This window comes from Phyllostomus hastatus, unplaced genomic scaffold (assembly GCF_019186645.2).
Source record: "Phyllostomus hastatus isolate PE091 unplaced genomic scaffold, TTU_PhHast_1.1 phas_scaffold_114, whole genome shotgun sequence".
NCBI lineage: Eukaryota > Metazoa > Chordata > Mammalia > Chiroptera > Phyllostomidae > Phyllostomus > Phyllostomus hastatus.
This window is the reverse complement of record NW_025334006.1, coordinates 5,844,535-5,857,965: the sequence shown is the minus strand read 5'-3', so window position 1 is coordinate 5,857,965 and position 13,431 is coordinate 5,844,535. Positions and strand designations below refer to the sequence as shown.

The following is a 13,431-nucleotide window of genomic DNA, read 5'->3' as shown; positions in this document are numbered from 1 at the left end:
AGAAAAAAGAACAATTCACTGTACACACCGAGAGTGCACTGTCTACCATCATCTTTGGTGATAAATGTAAGGGGAGTACGATTCCCTGGTGGGCTATCGTGGCCAGCGCTTCCCTTAGCGAGGACGGTGCATTTTAAATTCTGAAACTCATTTTGCCTCAGTAAGAACCATGCGTTGTTTTTCTCCCAAACTGGGAGATGAGTATTTCTCGATTCATTCATTTAAGGAAATGGCTTCTCTCCCCTTTACCTGCTGGTCAAGGCAGGGAGCTGCTGGTGCAGACACTGGTTGTCCCCTTTGCGGGCCGATGTGTCCATTTCTCAAAAGCACTGGATAAAGGGTTTGACTAGATGACCTTCAACTCAGAAACCCTGTGATTCCGAATATTTCTCAGTTCTGCCTTCTTTATGGCCGTAGGCCACCTCATTAAACTTTTCAACGCCTCACTCGACTCCCAGGCACCCACCCTTTTGAAAGCCTTTGGAGACACCGTAAAGATGGATGCAGGCCCTCCCCCACCTCCCGGCACTTCAGAGTTCTTGGCAAAGAAGGACAGTGTATATAAATTAGACATGTGAGCGTATTTTAAATAGGATATTGAGGTCTTATTTCAATACATTAAGTTAATATGGATATTATGTTCAGTTTAGTGTCATTTTTTCTTTTCCATTACACTTTCTAGAACTTGTTTGAACTCTGAACAGTAGGAAATTTGACTTAACTTCGGCAAATGAGGTCGTGAGCATTTTCCTTCTCACAGAATTTTTCGAACACACATAAAAATAAAGAAAATTGTTTAATGAGCCCCCGTGTACTACCGGCCAGCTTTATAGGTCATCAACATTCTGTTAATATATTTTAAAGAGCCATAAATTAAGCCAATGATCACAAATCTTGCTCATTATTGAAGTTAGATCTTAAGAAAAAAAGGATGAAAATGAGTTCTTGCTATTAAATGTACCAGGAAAAAATCTTATACAAGAAGAGAATATTGTGGTTTAATTTTTCTAGTTCATAAGTGCTTATTAAAAGTTTTAAAAGTTTAAAGATGGGCAGAACTGCATTAATTGAAACCTCAAAATTCTCATTAGTAGGATTCTCACCTTAAACTAAGTTTAATTTTACTGCCACATATTTTTTTTTTAATTTTATGTATTTATTTTTAGAGAGAGGGAGAGAAACATCAATGTGGGGTTGCCTCTCACGCACCCCCAACTGGGGACCTGGCCCACAACCCAGGCATGTGCCCTGACTGGGAATCGAACTAGCAACCCTTCGGTTCATAGGCCGGTGCTCAATCCACTGAGCCACACCAACCAGGGCACTGCTGCATATTCTTATACCTCAAGGTTAAGGACCTAAGGTTAAGGACCCCAAGGAGCTATGACTATGTTGGAAAATGTACAAGACAGTGCAAATTGTCGTTATCACCATTGTTTGTCCTTATGGGCACTTGGGGGTTGGGAAAGAGGACAACGTTTGAGTCTTGAATCTTTGTTTTATGCTCATTGTCTGAGAAGATATTTATGCATGATTTATTGAAGAACTTACTTTAGTGGCATGGAGAAATTTTATTAGCTAACCATTTTTTTAGCTAACAGTTCTACAGCCTGAGCTGGGATCCGCTGGGTAGTTCTTCTGCTGCTCTTGCCTCATTCAGCTGGCAGAGCGGCTGGGTCTGGGCCCGGCAGGGATGCTGGAATGACTGGGTTTTTCCTCCGTATTTAGTCTCAGGACCCTTCTCCATGCGACCTCTCCTTTTCCATGGGACCTCTCCCCAAATTCTGCCCAGCAGAGCAGCCAGCATTCTTACACTGCTGCTCAGAGCTCCCAGACACAACGGGAAGCTGCCAGGCCTTCTTAATTCTTAGACTTGGACTTAGACTTACACTCCTGCCGTATTCCTTCGGTCAAGACAAGTCATAGGCCCAGCCCACCTTCCTGAGGCGGGAGCCTCACAGGAACACGAATAACTGAAGGCTGGTGTCACACCCCCGCAGCCCTCGTGATATGAAGTGATTGTATTCAGAACGTTGCTGAGGACAAAGTATATGTGCAAAGTACAATATTCCAGTAGTTTGCTGTGATGCTGATGGAAGAACCGCACTGATTTTTTTCTGAAAGCGAACATGGCGCTATGCTATCGTTAGGTTTGAGATGATTCAGTATCACCTAGTTTGTATCCCACTGATCTGAATGTTCTTCTAGCCTCAGCTTGACTGAGTACATTCTGAGTCTTCCAGTGGAGAAGTTGGGCTGTATGTCTGTGTGTTCGGGGAAGCGAGTGATGGAAACGGGGGGCGGTGGCCAGAATGGCCCCCGGACTTGGAGAGTTTCGGGGGCCGTGTTCAGAGTGACAAGTTGTCAGTACTCCTTTTCCTGGGGAGGCCTTTCAGACACTGAGTGTCTTTGATCGGTTTCAGAGCCATAACCGGATTGAGACGATCACGGGCCTGGATGAACTGAAATTCCTCCAGATTGTGGACTTGTCCCACAATCAGATCAGCAGCCTCCAGGGCCTGGAGAGCCACGACTTCCTGGAAGTGATCAACCTCGAGGACAACAAGGTAACGTCACGCTGCCCGTGTGTCTGCGTGAAGGAGATGTATTAGGACCCGTCCTTAGTTGCCCGAGGGCTGTCCCATTAAATGCCCGCTTAGACATGCCACTCTGGGAAACCTGGAGCAGTGGTGGAAGAAGGCCTTTAAAAAAAAACACTCCTTAATTTTTGAAAATTTGATCATTTCTAATTACATTGTGTGACAGGTTTCCACTGCAACCAAGGGCACATGATTTTCTGAAGTAGACACGTTTGTGGGAAATTTTGTGTAGAAAGACAGCATTAGAAACGCCTGAAATGGCGAAGCAGAGAAACCGCAGACGTGAAAGTAGCCTCAGGCCGGCGTTGCCCGAGCCTGCCGCTGGCGGAGGCGCAGGAAGCGGGTTCTCGTGTCCCGTGGGTGACCACCGTGCACGCTCCCAATCCGTGTGGGCTGGGGATCGGGCTGACTCACATTTCTGTATCTGGCTTCGTGTTCAAATGACATAAATTGGCTTTCACTCTTAATCATACTTTCTTTTGAATGAAGTAGTTGTACTTCTAATCATGGTATATTAAGTTGGTACCTGTAGCTGATTTCTTATGCAGTAAGATCCACAGTAAAATAGGATTTTACTCATATTGAGTACCTTATCACATGTTCAGAAAAGATTTCACAAGAAGATGGAATGTTTATTTCCTCTTGAAAAGTGCCAAGCGCGGCTGACCCTGCAGGGGAGGGGGACACGGGCCCTACTTGGGGTGGAGGTGTGTTCCTCTGTTCAGCCCCGGCAGCTCGGAACTTCCAGCCTCCGCTAAGTTGGTAAGAACCCGGACAAGGCCGTCTTGGGGTCTGAGGAGAAGTGGGTGTGTAATTACACAGACAGAGCCGTGCACCTTCACTCCCACGTGATTCGTGAGTTAGATTGTTTTCTCCACTCCGGAAGTCAGTCCTGATGGATGACGTCTGTCCACTGTGCCGTGTATCTTGTGAGGTCGGCACAGTCTCTCTTTCATCTGATTTCAGTGTCTTTTTCACGGAAGTGCCCTTGGTGTGACTCTCACTCGAGGGCGGGGGACCTTGGAGAGGAGGCACAGGCCTTACCTTAGTGATGCAAATACCGACACTGACAATCATGTTGCAGAACAATCGTGCCAGTTGCTGCGCACTTACCCACGAGGCGCTGTTCTGAGCACTTTGCATAGATCTCACTTAGTTCTTATTATAGAACTCTATTACTGTTGCTGTGTTATAGAAGAAACTGGGACAGAGAGAGGTTAAGTGACTTGTCCGAAGTTATTTATCCAGCAAATAGCAGTGCCAGGATGCAGACAGAGGCCGGTCGGCCTCTGGGGTCGGTGTCCTGACCCTGCAGGGCTAACGGCCCCTCCTCTCAGAAAAGGGTAAATGCCTCAGAAGAGCATTTTCTGATAAAAATATAAGAGAAAACATAAATGGGTATGCAATTTTAAATTTTCTAGTAGCCACAGTCAAGAGGTAAAAAGGCACAGGTGAAATTAATTTTAAAATACTACCATTTCAACTTATAATCTACGTACAAAATTACTAATAGAATGTTTCATTCTCTGCTGCTTCACACGAAGGCTCTGATGTCTGGCGTGTATTTTACACTACAGCACATTTGGAGTCACCCTAGCCGTGTGCCCAGGGCTAAGGTGCCGCTGTGGCTCGTAACTACCATCCTGGATAGCGCTGGTCTAGAAAGACCTCACAAATAATACATTGTTCTCTTCCATGTCAAGAGACTTCTCAAATTACATTGGAAACAGTTTAAGGAAAAGAGTGAGTGAATAAAGGAGTGTATAATTTTCAGATATTAAAGAGACGCCACTTAAAAAAAAAAGTGGCCACATTTCCCAGAGGTGGGGATCCTGGGGTGCTCGCTGCGCTTGCAACAATAACACGATTCCCTGGCTCCCCCGTGGGCAGGGTGGGGAGCAGCCAGCAGCACCGTGAAATATTCTCAGGGCCATGCAGACATTTCCTCGGAGACTTCTCCAGGACTGCTGAGAGGGCTGCGCATCAGGGATGGAAAATTCATCGTTTAAAAAAAAAAACATAACATCACCACAGCTTCTCACATGATTAATCTGATGCTGGGAATATCATTTCATTGGTATCACCTTCATCAGTGTTATTTACTTGGTTTTAGCTGTTGAGACATTGCCGTCCTTCGTGTGATCATTTAAACATCTGTTACATTCCTTAGCAAACGCTTCTCACCCACTCGTGATTTGGGGACCTTTGTCACTGTCTACTCTGTAGTCCCTGTTAGATTGGGTGTCACTTCCAGCACTTGAACTTTATCCCAGAGATGTTACTTAGAGAATGCCATTTTACTTTTCTGAGACCTAGGGTCATCATTTCGCAATCGTATGTCTGTCTGTCTCTCTACCTCTATCTCTCTGTCTGTCTTTAAAAAGAGTTTTGCTAGGCCCCATCACGTCTGGATGTAAGCCTTGGCGGGCACAGCCCAGAAGGAAATGGCAAACAGAGTCATCTAAACTAGTCTGCCTGGGAGGTCCAGGCTGCCAGGCGTCCGGAGGTGGGGAGTAGCCACCAAGCAAAGAAAGTTCGAGAAGAGGGGCAGGCTGGAATCCGGGGACCGGCTGTGCTGATGTGACATTCTTAGCAGCAGATGGCCGAACTTCCTTTCCGAATATAAGCTTGCTGGCAGCATTTCGCTCTAGGTCATTTGGGGTGCAGCGCCCCCATGCCGTATGTAATCATCCGTGACGCACACAGCCTCCGGTCCTGGCATTCGAGGAGAGAAGGCGCGAGGGAGGCTGGGTTGACTGGGGGTGAGGTCTCAGGAGAGGGCCGGTGGGCGCCTGCAGGACGGCCAGTGCCCGGCGCACGCTGTCCCTCCCCAGCCGTGGGAGCCGGAGGCTGCGCACACGCTCCCCTCCGCCCTCAGCAGCCCCATCCTTCCTTTGGAAGGCCTGGGAGGGGAACTGGGCTCCGTGGTTTTGACTCTCAAAGGCCGGTGGTCCCAGCTGACCTCTTAGTGGTAACGCAGTCGTGTGTAGTCCATGCAGTCTGTGACATTCGAAGGTCCTTCCATGTTGGTGACCGCAGATGTCACCGTCTTCTAAACTGGGCGTGTGGTGGTCCTGTTCCAGGACTGTGCCATGACTCAGTTAATCACACAATGACGGCGCTTTCGGGAATTCAGACTGTTTTTAACTTTTACTGAGGACAGGAGACAGAGCGTTCTTGTATCTAATTTTTGCCTGTCTGACGATCAGCATAAGCCTCCTGAAGCGGGACGGCTGGTTCATCGCTCATGCATTTTTAACACAGATCGCCCTTGAGAAAGAACGCGCCGGTTTCCACTGTCACCAGCCATGTCAGTGAGTGCCCGGGGCCAGGACTTGTGGGTGAGACGAGGTGACCTCGGGAAACATGTCCTAACCTTCGTGTGTTCGGTCCAAGCACCAGGGGCGTTCACTGCAGGGACATCAGCCCATCGTTTGACCGGGCCGGCGTGAGCCACGTCCTCCTGAATCACACGTGTGAAAACCGGGCCTTTTCTCTGGCGGAGGACCCGCACGGCGGTCTGGGGACGGGCTGGTCATCTCACAGGGAAAGTCGTGTGTAATGGCTCAAAGCTGCTGGCAGCAGGTTCGGGCGGGCGGGTCGCAGACTGCGGCTCGGAATCTGCCTTTCTCACTGTGCCTTCGAAAGTGGCAGCCCCCGAACGTGGCGCGTGTGGTCTTGCCCTGATTTAGCTTTGGGAATGGTTACCTTCTGGCTGTGTTTGGCGGTTGGCTAACTCAGGAATTCTTGGTGGCAACTGTGCCGTTGGAGCGCTTTCACAGTGCATGCAGAAGTGACCTCGGCGGTGGAGGGGGGAATAGAAGTGAAAAGCGATGATTAATTTTTTGCAGAAGTTCAATATCTATATTTGAAATAAAATTATAATCATGCTAATTATTGGAAACTCACATAAAAGCATCTGTCTCGTGTAGACTGGGAAACTGAGGCGTGCTGCAACCCAAGTTCTATCCCTGGTCAATTTAAGGACCCTTTCTCCCTGACTTCTAAAAGCTGTGACACGTAACCTACACAGAAGAGAGAATGAAACACAACTGCACAGATGAACAAAAGATTTGAGAGTGAACACATGTGGAACACCCATGTTGGGAAGCGTGTCATACAATTTCCACTTTCCTCTTTCCTTAAAATAATTACCTCTTATTAAAAAAAAAAAAAAAAGACAGAGCTACACGTGCACACGCAGTGAGAAGGCTTCACGGGGCACAGCTGACCAGGCGAGCAGGGACGGGCGGGACCTGGCGGTTGGGGAAGGGTGGGGCTGGGAGGAGGAAGAGGTAGCCTTTGCCTGCTTTTCTCGTGCTCTGTCCCTGGTTCTCTGTGCTCCTTTACTTCTGCCTCTGCATAGATGTGGCTGAGGTGAGGAACACCTCACGGCTCTCCAGCCAGAGAGGAGAGAGGAAAATGGGCTGTGTGTTCACACGCAGTGATTTCCGGGGTCTGTGAAACTCTGTGGGATTCTCATGAAAAAGTTGGATAATCAGTGGAGCAATTTTAAAAATCAGTCAAATTTAAAGGATCCAAAGTATCCCCTCTTTTAGCAGGCTTCCTGTTATCTTTGTGGGTTCGGTCTGTTGCTAATGTATCGTTTCTTTGATTAAACAGATTGCTGAGCTGAGTGAAATAGAATACATCGAAAATCTACCTCTCCTTCGAGTTCTCAATCTTCTAAGAAATCCGATTCAGGTAAGAGACCATTTATATTGGGAGGCTGGACGAGGACTTTCTTGGAACTCTTTCTCAAGAAGTACTTTCAATAAAGGACATCAGGCTGGTGGATGCAGTGCGTTTCCCTTCACTCTCAGTGTCTCAGGGAGCATTCTGAAGGGTTAGGCCGGGTAGCGCCCTGCACTCCACTGTCAGCGAAAGGGAAGCCCGAGATTGTCCCTTCTGTGTGGCCCCTGGGGAGTCATCCAGCAGGGGATGAAGGTGGCGGGAGGGAGCTCTTAAGGAGGTGACGGACGCTCGGGGCTGGAGGTGTGGACAGAATATGGCTCCCTTCTCCTAGCAGGATAGAAAGTCCAAGATTAGATACCTAACGAAACTGCCTGCATGTAGCTGTGAAATCGGTGTTGTTGTAAAATGATCATAGAAAAGAAATGTATTTCCCCTGGATTCTTCGCGCCTGGGATTGAGAGACCCGTGAGAGTCCTTCAGGCCCTGTCTTCTTCTTGTCCGCGGACGGTCCTTTCTCCCGGCCATCGTCCCTCCCTCTTTCTTCCTTGGTCCTTCGTTCTGCTTTTCTGCCCGTACCCTCACTTCTCTCTCCATACACGCTTGACTTTGCATGTGTCTCTGAGTGCCTTTGTCTTGGTGTGTGCCTTCATTAAACACGTCTGGACAGGCAAAAAAAAAAAAAATCAAATGAAGGTAAAAGTGAAAAATAAGATTTAAAAATAAAAGCCATCCTTGGGACAGGAGCAGCGGCAGGCAATGGGAAGGCAGCTCTGGGAGAGGAAGCCACGGGGCTTCCCGCGACTGCGCCCCCAGCGTCAGGCCCACGAGGGGTGTGTGCTCGTTTAACATACATTCTCACCAACAAAATGCACTGGTCACCATTATCTCTCCCTTCGAAGAGCCTTAGCTTCAGAATACAAAAACTTTAATTGTATCTTTAAAAGGCACATGACCTTAACCCCGCAGATGGTAGGGAGTATGGAGGAATTCACTCCATAAGGGAATATCATTTGATGATTGTAAAACAAATTCATAGTAAATGATACAAATTAATACAAAATGAAACAAAGTCGTAAATAAATGACAAACTAATAATAAGTAATGTTTCATTATTTGTTGTAATGAAACTCTTTGGAGTTAGGACAGTGATTTCCAGAGATTTTTTTAATCCAGATTTGCAACTGGTGCCCCAGAAGAATTTTTAAAACATGCAGTGCTTGACTGTCTAGTCAGGGGCACTGATCTTTTCTCCCTTAGATTGTCAAATTAAAAAAAATGACAACAGCCAACACAACAATAGAGAGTGAGTGCGAATGCCCTGTCTTGAGCCACAAATATGTAGGTCGTGTAATAGAGTTGCATCTTACTGGTCATGGTCACATCTCATAATTTAAGTTTGTACCTGATCGATGAATTCTCGGTCCCAGAAATCCTTATATACACGTATAAGATAGGCACCCGATTTTTTTAAATGTCAGTTTGGAGCAAAAAGGGTAGGTAATTACTACTATTATTGTTTTGGTACGTCAATCAAAATAATACCAATTTTTTTAAATTAGATCGGCAAAGAACATTTCTTTTGGTGTGCCGCAGAATTTCGGCGATCAGTTTACACATGCCGTGAGATGCGAAAGGTTGAAACTCACTGAGTCAGAAGACAGGGTTTGAGTCGCTGGCCATGAAACCTTAGAGTCAGTGCTTCTCCTCTCTGGGGTTACTTAGTTGGCCTTCTCTTCAGAAATGAAGGTAATTGTAGCTGCCCTGCTTGTGTCTCAGGGAGACGAACAAGATCACACACTTGAAAAGCTCTATAAGTTGCAAAAGGCACCGTGTGCATCTGACTTGTTAGTATGAGGGGGCCGGTCAGTGTGAAAACGCAGAGGCAGATGAGTGTGTGTGTGTGCACGCGTGTGATTGACGGGGGTTGCGGCTGAGAGACCGATGCCCGTGAAAGTAGCGCGTTGGTGCTTGTTCATTTGAGGAAATGAAGGCAACTGAATGGTCCTCTTGATATTTTCAATAGGAAAAATCCGAATATTGGTTCTTCGTCATTTTTATGCTGCCACGATTAACAGAACTGGATGAGAAGAAGATTAAAGTGGAAGAAAAGGTATGTAGTCGTATTATTGCCCGTGTCTCTGAGTTAACAAGCGGAAGCGCTCACGCTGCCTGCCGCGGGACCGACACAATCCATACGAGATTTGCGTGTTGTAAATGAATCATCCGTCTGGGGAGTGTTTCCTTGTCCCGGGGCCCGTCTGTGGAACCCCCTGCAAAGCTGAACCTCCCCCCGCAGTTCGGCAGCGGCGTCCCACTCCTGCAGGCTGGTGGCACCCCAGCAGACTGTGAACTCAGATGGCTGTCACGCTCAGAGAGTATGTGTGCCAGCCTGTGCGTTGCTCTAAAAAGTCACTTCATAAAGAAATGCATTCCAATGCCATCCTACCATGCAGTCAGAAGGTACCCAAGTGAATCCCTGCTCTACTATTTTAAACCTTTAATTCTGCTCTTCAAGGTAATAATTCACCTGGATTCACAGTTGCAGAGTGGCTGAAGGCGAGCACCTGCCTCCCTGCCACCACACCTGTGCCAGCTGCTTTGTCTTGCCTTAGCGACTGGAGACAGCTGACAGCTCCACTAATGAGGAGTTTCTTACACTGGATGCAAATCCAGGGTGGGAATGAAAACTGGTGTAAATAGGTAGAGAGGCAGATATTCCATTTCATAAAGGCCTTTCTGAAATCTTAGTTAAAAATAGTTAGAGATGGGTGCCCGAGTCTGTTATTATTCTTACACTCAAAGGTGCTTATTAGATCTCTCTGCCTTTAACGTTTTTGCAGAGGGGATGAACCTCAACGTTGTGAATTAGGGACGGTGTGGCAGACTGGGTCACGGGTTCTGAGGGAGGATGGAAACCAGAGGATGGAGAGCTGTACGTTGGGATGAGAAGGGCCTTATCTTGAACAGAGAGAGTTAGGCTGAAAGGGGGAAGGTTTGGGTAGAATTTGAGATGATAGTGCTCGGTGAGATGGCATGAGAGAGAAATTCTGCAGCATCAACTGCCTGGAATCTGGAACAATGTACTTTATTTCTTGTTTTAATACTAAAAGTTGGGGTGTTTCCTGTGTCAAAAGGAACCCTGGATTTTAGAGGTTTTGTTTTTGCATTCTCCCTCCTAAACGAGGGACTGTAAGGGAGTAGAGGGCCAAGGGACTCCAGCTCAGTATTTTACAGTAATGATCATTGTTTGGGTTTTAGGAAAGCTAGAGTAGACATGAAGGCTGAGCCCAAAGATTCACAAGCATGTGTTCAATTATTTTCCCTAGCTGGTTGCACGTCTAGACTATTTCATCAAAGAAAATCTAAGCCTTGTGTGCTTTTTAGAAATGCAATTCGTTTCCCTTTTGCATTTCAAATTCTGAAAAAGGTTACAGCAATGAATAAATACAACCCTCCCCCGGAAGTGGTCGCGACCCAAGATCACCTGATGCACGTCGTCCACAGCATGATGCAGCCGCAGAGGATCTTTGACAGGTATGCATCCGGGGTCCTCGGGGCAGAGCGCAGGGCGGCGAGCACGGGGCAACCTCATCGTCTTCCGTAGCCTTCTGGCTTGTGACCCGTTGCTTTGTCACCTCATCCAAGGGAGGGGGCCGGGTCTTTTTTGGGTAGTCTGTGTTGTTGCCTCAGTTACGGCGTGTTACCGCAAGCTTAAACATGGGCTCTCAGTGTTTTCCCAAGTGCGGTGATGAGTGGGTGCATCTTTCCCCTTTCATCTGGCCTCTGATTGGCCTGTGACATAGGACAGTGTAATAATAATATATAATGATGAAAAGGGGCTGGTCAGTGTTTTAATTTATTTATTTTTAGAGAGAGGGGAATGGCAGGAGAAAGAGAGGGAGAGAAACATCAATGTGTGAGAGATACATCGATCGGTTTGCCTCTCACACGCCCCAACCTGGGACCTGGCCTGCAACCCAGGCATGTGCCCTGACCCGGAATGAAACTGGCAAACCCTTCGGTTCGTGGGATGTTGCCCAACCCACTGAGCCACGTCAGCCAGGGCAGAGTTTGTTAGTTAGCTTGCTTGCTTTCTCTCTCTCTTCCTTTCTTTTCTTTTTTTTTTTTTTTTCCTGTAGGATAGGACCACAGACGATTGTGATCATTTCTGTCCATTGTCAGTTTTTCCTTAGCTGTGAGTGAATGCTAGGTACCCCTGCCAGAGACCATCCCGTGCATGCAGATTATCAGAACCCCTAGAAGGAAGCCCAGCGGGCCCAAGGGGGAAATGAAAGCCTTTTTTGGTGACGGCACTCGGAGTGCTCGCTCCACTGGGCTGAACACAGGAGTAGTCTCTCACCTCTGAGTTCGAGGATGGGTTTCCCACAGGTTCTCCTCCTCTTTTCACACAGTCTGTCGGAGCAGATGGCCATTCATGCTGTAAGTGCAATGCAGAAATTCTATCAATACCCAAAGGCATTTTAAAAATACTCATAAGATCTCTTGGTTATAAATGGCTTCTCTTTTTCATGTGATATTTGCGCCTGTACATCACATGGTTGGTTTCCCACAGGGAGCAAAATGTTTTATTTTGCATCCAGGACATGATTTTTTACATGTAATTTAATAATACAGACAATGACAGTTTTATATATTTATGGTAGCCCTCTAGGTGAAATGATTTATCATTTATTTGCATGTATCTGGAAAAGCACATTTCATTTTTTTCCTTAAAAAAGAGCATTTATGTCCTCATTGTATTTCTTTTTCAGTTTATAAAGATTGCTATTTGTTTCATGCTTTAGGGTACATTCGTATAAAAATATGTATCAAAGAAATTTACAGCAGTGTCTGATGAACACATTTCATGATCATTTCTGGCTGTTGAGCCAGATAAGAACAAATAGCCAAGCAGCCCCAGATGCTCACAGTGGAGCAGTGTTCATTGTGAAGAAGTTGTGGGCGCAGGAGCAGCCCCGTCTTTGCCTGTTCCACTCTGGCCAACTCACCGCTCTCTGGCAGCCCCCAAAGAGGAACCCTGACCTTGACCTTGATACTTTTATGCTGCATTTTGGGGGAATCACTGTTCCCTCTCCTGCTGTGATTGGGGTGAGGATACAATATTAAAATGACCCAGGCCCTTGTTGGGTAGCTCGGTTGGTTAGAGTGTCATCCTGACATGCCAAGGTTGCGGGTTCAATCCCTGGTCAGGGCACATGCAAAAGTCAACCAATGAAGGCATAAATCAGTGGAACAACAAATCGGTGTTTCTCCCTCTCTCTTCCTCCTTTCCTCTCTCTCTCTCAAAATCAATTTTTTAAAATGACCCAGCAGAACCTTGACCCTGGCCTGGTGGTCATGGATAGCCTCTTGCCCTCTGGAATGACAAGGTTCTAAAGGCTCATCTTCTTTAAGTCCTGCTCAGACTTTGGAATCCCCCATTTCTCCAAGGTGCCCTGGATGGTTTTAGCGAGAAATGGTATTTTCCAGTCACAATCCAAGCACTAGAGGTCATCATTACTCTCGGGTCAGTCGTTGTTTCCAGGCCTTGTCGTGGACAGAACTAGGAGTACAGTTACTTATTTCCTTCCTTCCTCTCTTCCTTTCATACACATATTCATCTGCCTGTCCTATTTGTACCTATCTATTAGTATCTACATCCATCCAACCTGTTTATATCTAGATGGATCTATCTGATTCAGTCTACACATAGATGATAAAATACCTCCTCTGTTCATACTGATGCTTGCAATTCAATTCTGAGACTACAGATGAGCTTTCACTTAACCCCCTCCCCATTACATGTATGTCTCCGTCTCTCCCACACCAAGGACACAGAGGAAGGAAGTAGAACATCCCTTAATTACTCTTGTTTTAAAAGCCTACATTATACTGCACCAGCCTCAGAATACCAATACCAATACCAATACTAATACCAACACGATCACTGAAAGCACTAGAAACATATTTTGCCTATGCTCATCCCATTAACCCTGCCCCCACACCATTTTCATTATGGTAAAAAAAAATACATAAACTGTTCTATTTTAACTATCTTCAAGTGTACAGTTTGGTGACATTAATTATATTCACAATGTTGTGCAGCCATCATCACCATCTATTTCCGAGACCGTGG

The 13,431-nt window shown here is 46.5% G+C and overlaps 1 protein-coding gene across 1 annotated transcript in view; it reads left to right on the top strand.

The window, feature by feature from the left end:
• The window catches only part of LRGUK (leucine rich repeats and guanylate kinase domain containing), a 102,590-nt gene that overhangs the window by 27,921 nt on the left and 61,238 nt on the right, over positions 1-13,431 (top strand). Inside the window, exons 7-10 of the mRNA XM_045855580.1 lie at positions 2,424-2,567; positions 7,224-7,304; positions 9,319-9,405; positions 10,723-10,829. Of these exons, the coding sequence (XP_045711536.1) occupies positions 2,424-2,567; positions 7,224-7,304; positions 9,319-9,405; positions 10,723-10,829 (419 nt within the window). The remainder of the gene's footprint in view (positions 1-2,423; positions 2,568-7,223; positions 7,305-9,318; positions 9,406-10,722; positions 10,830-13,431) is intronic.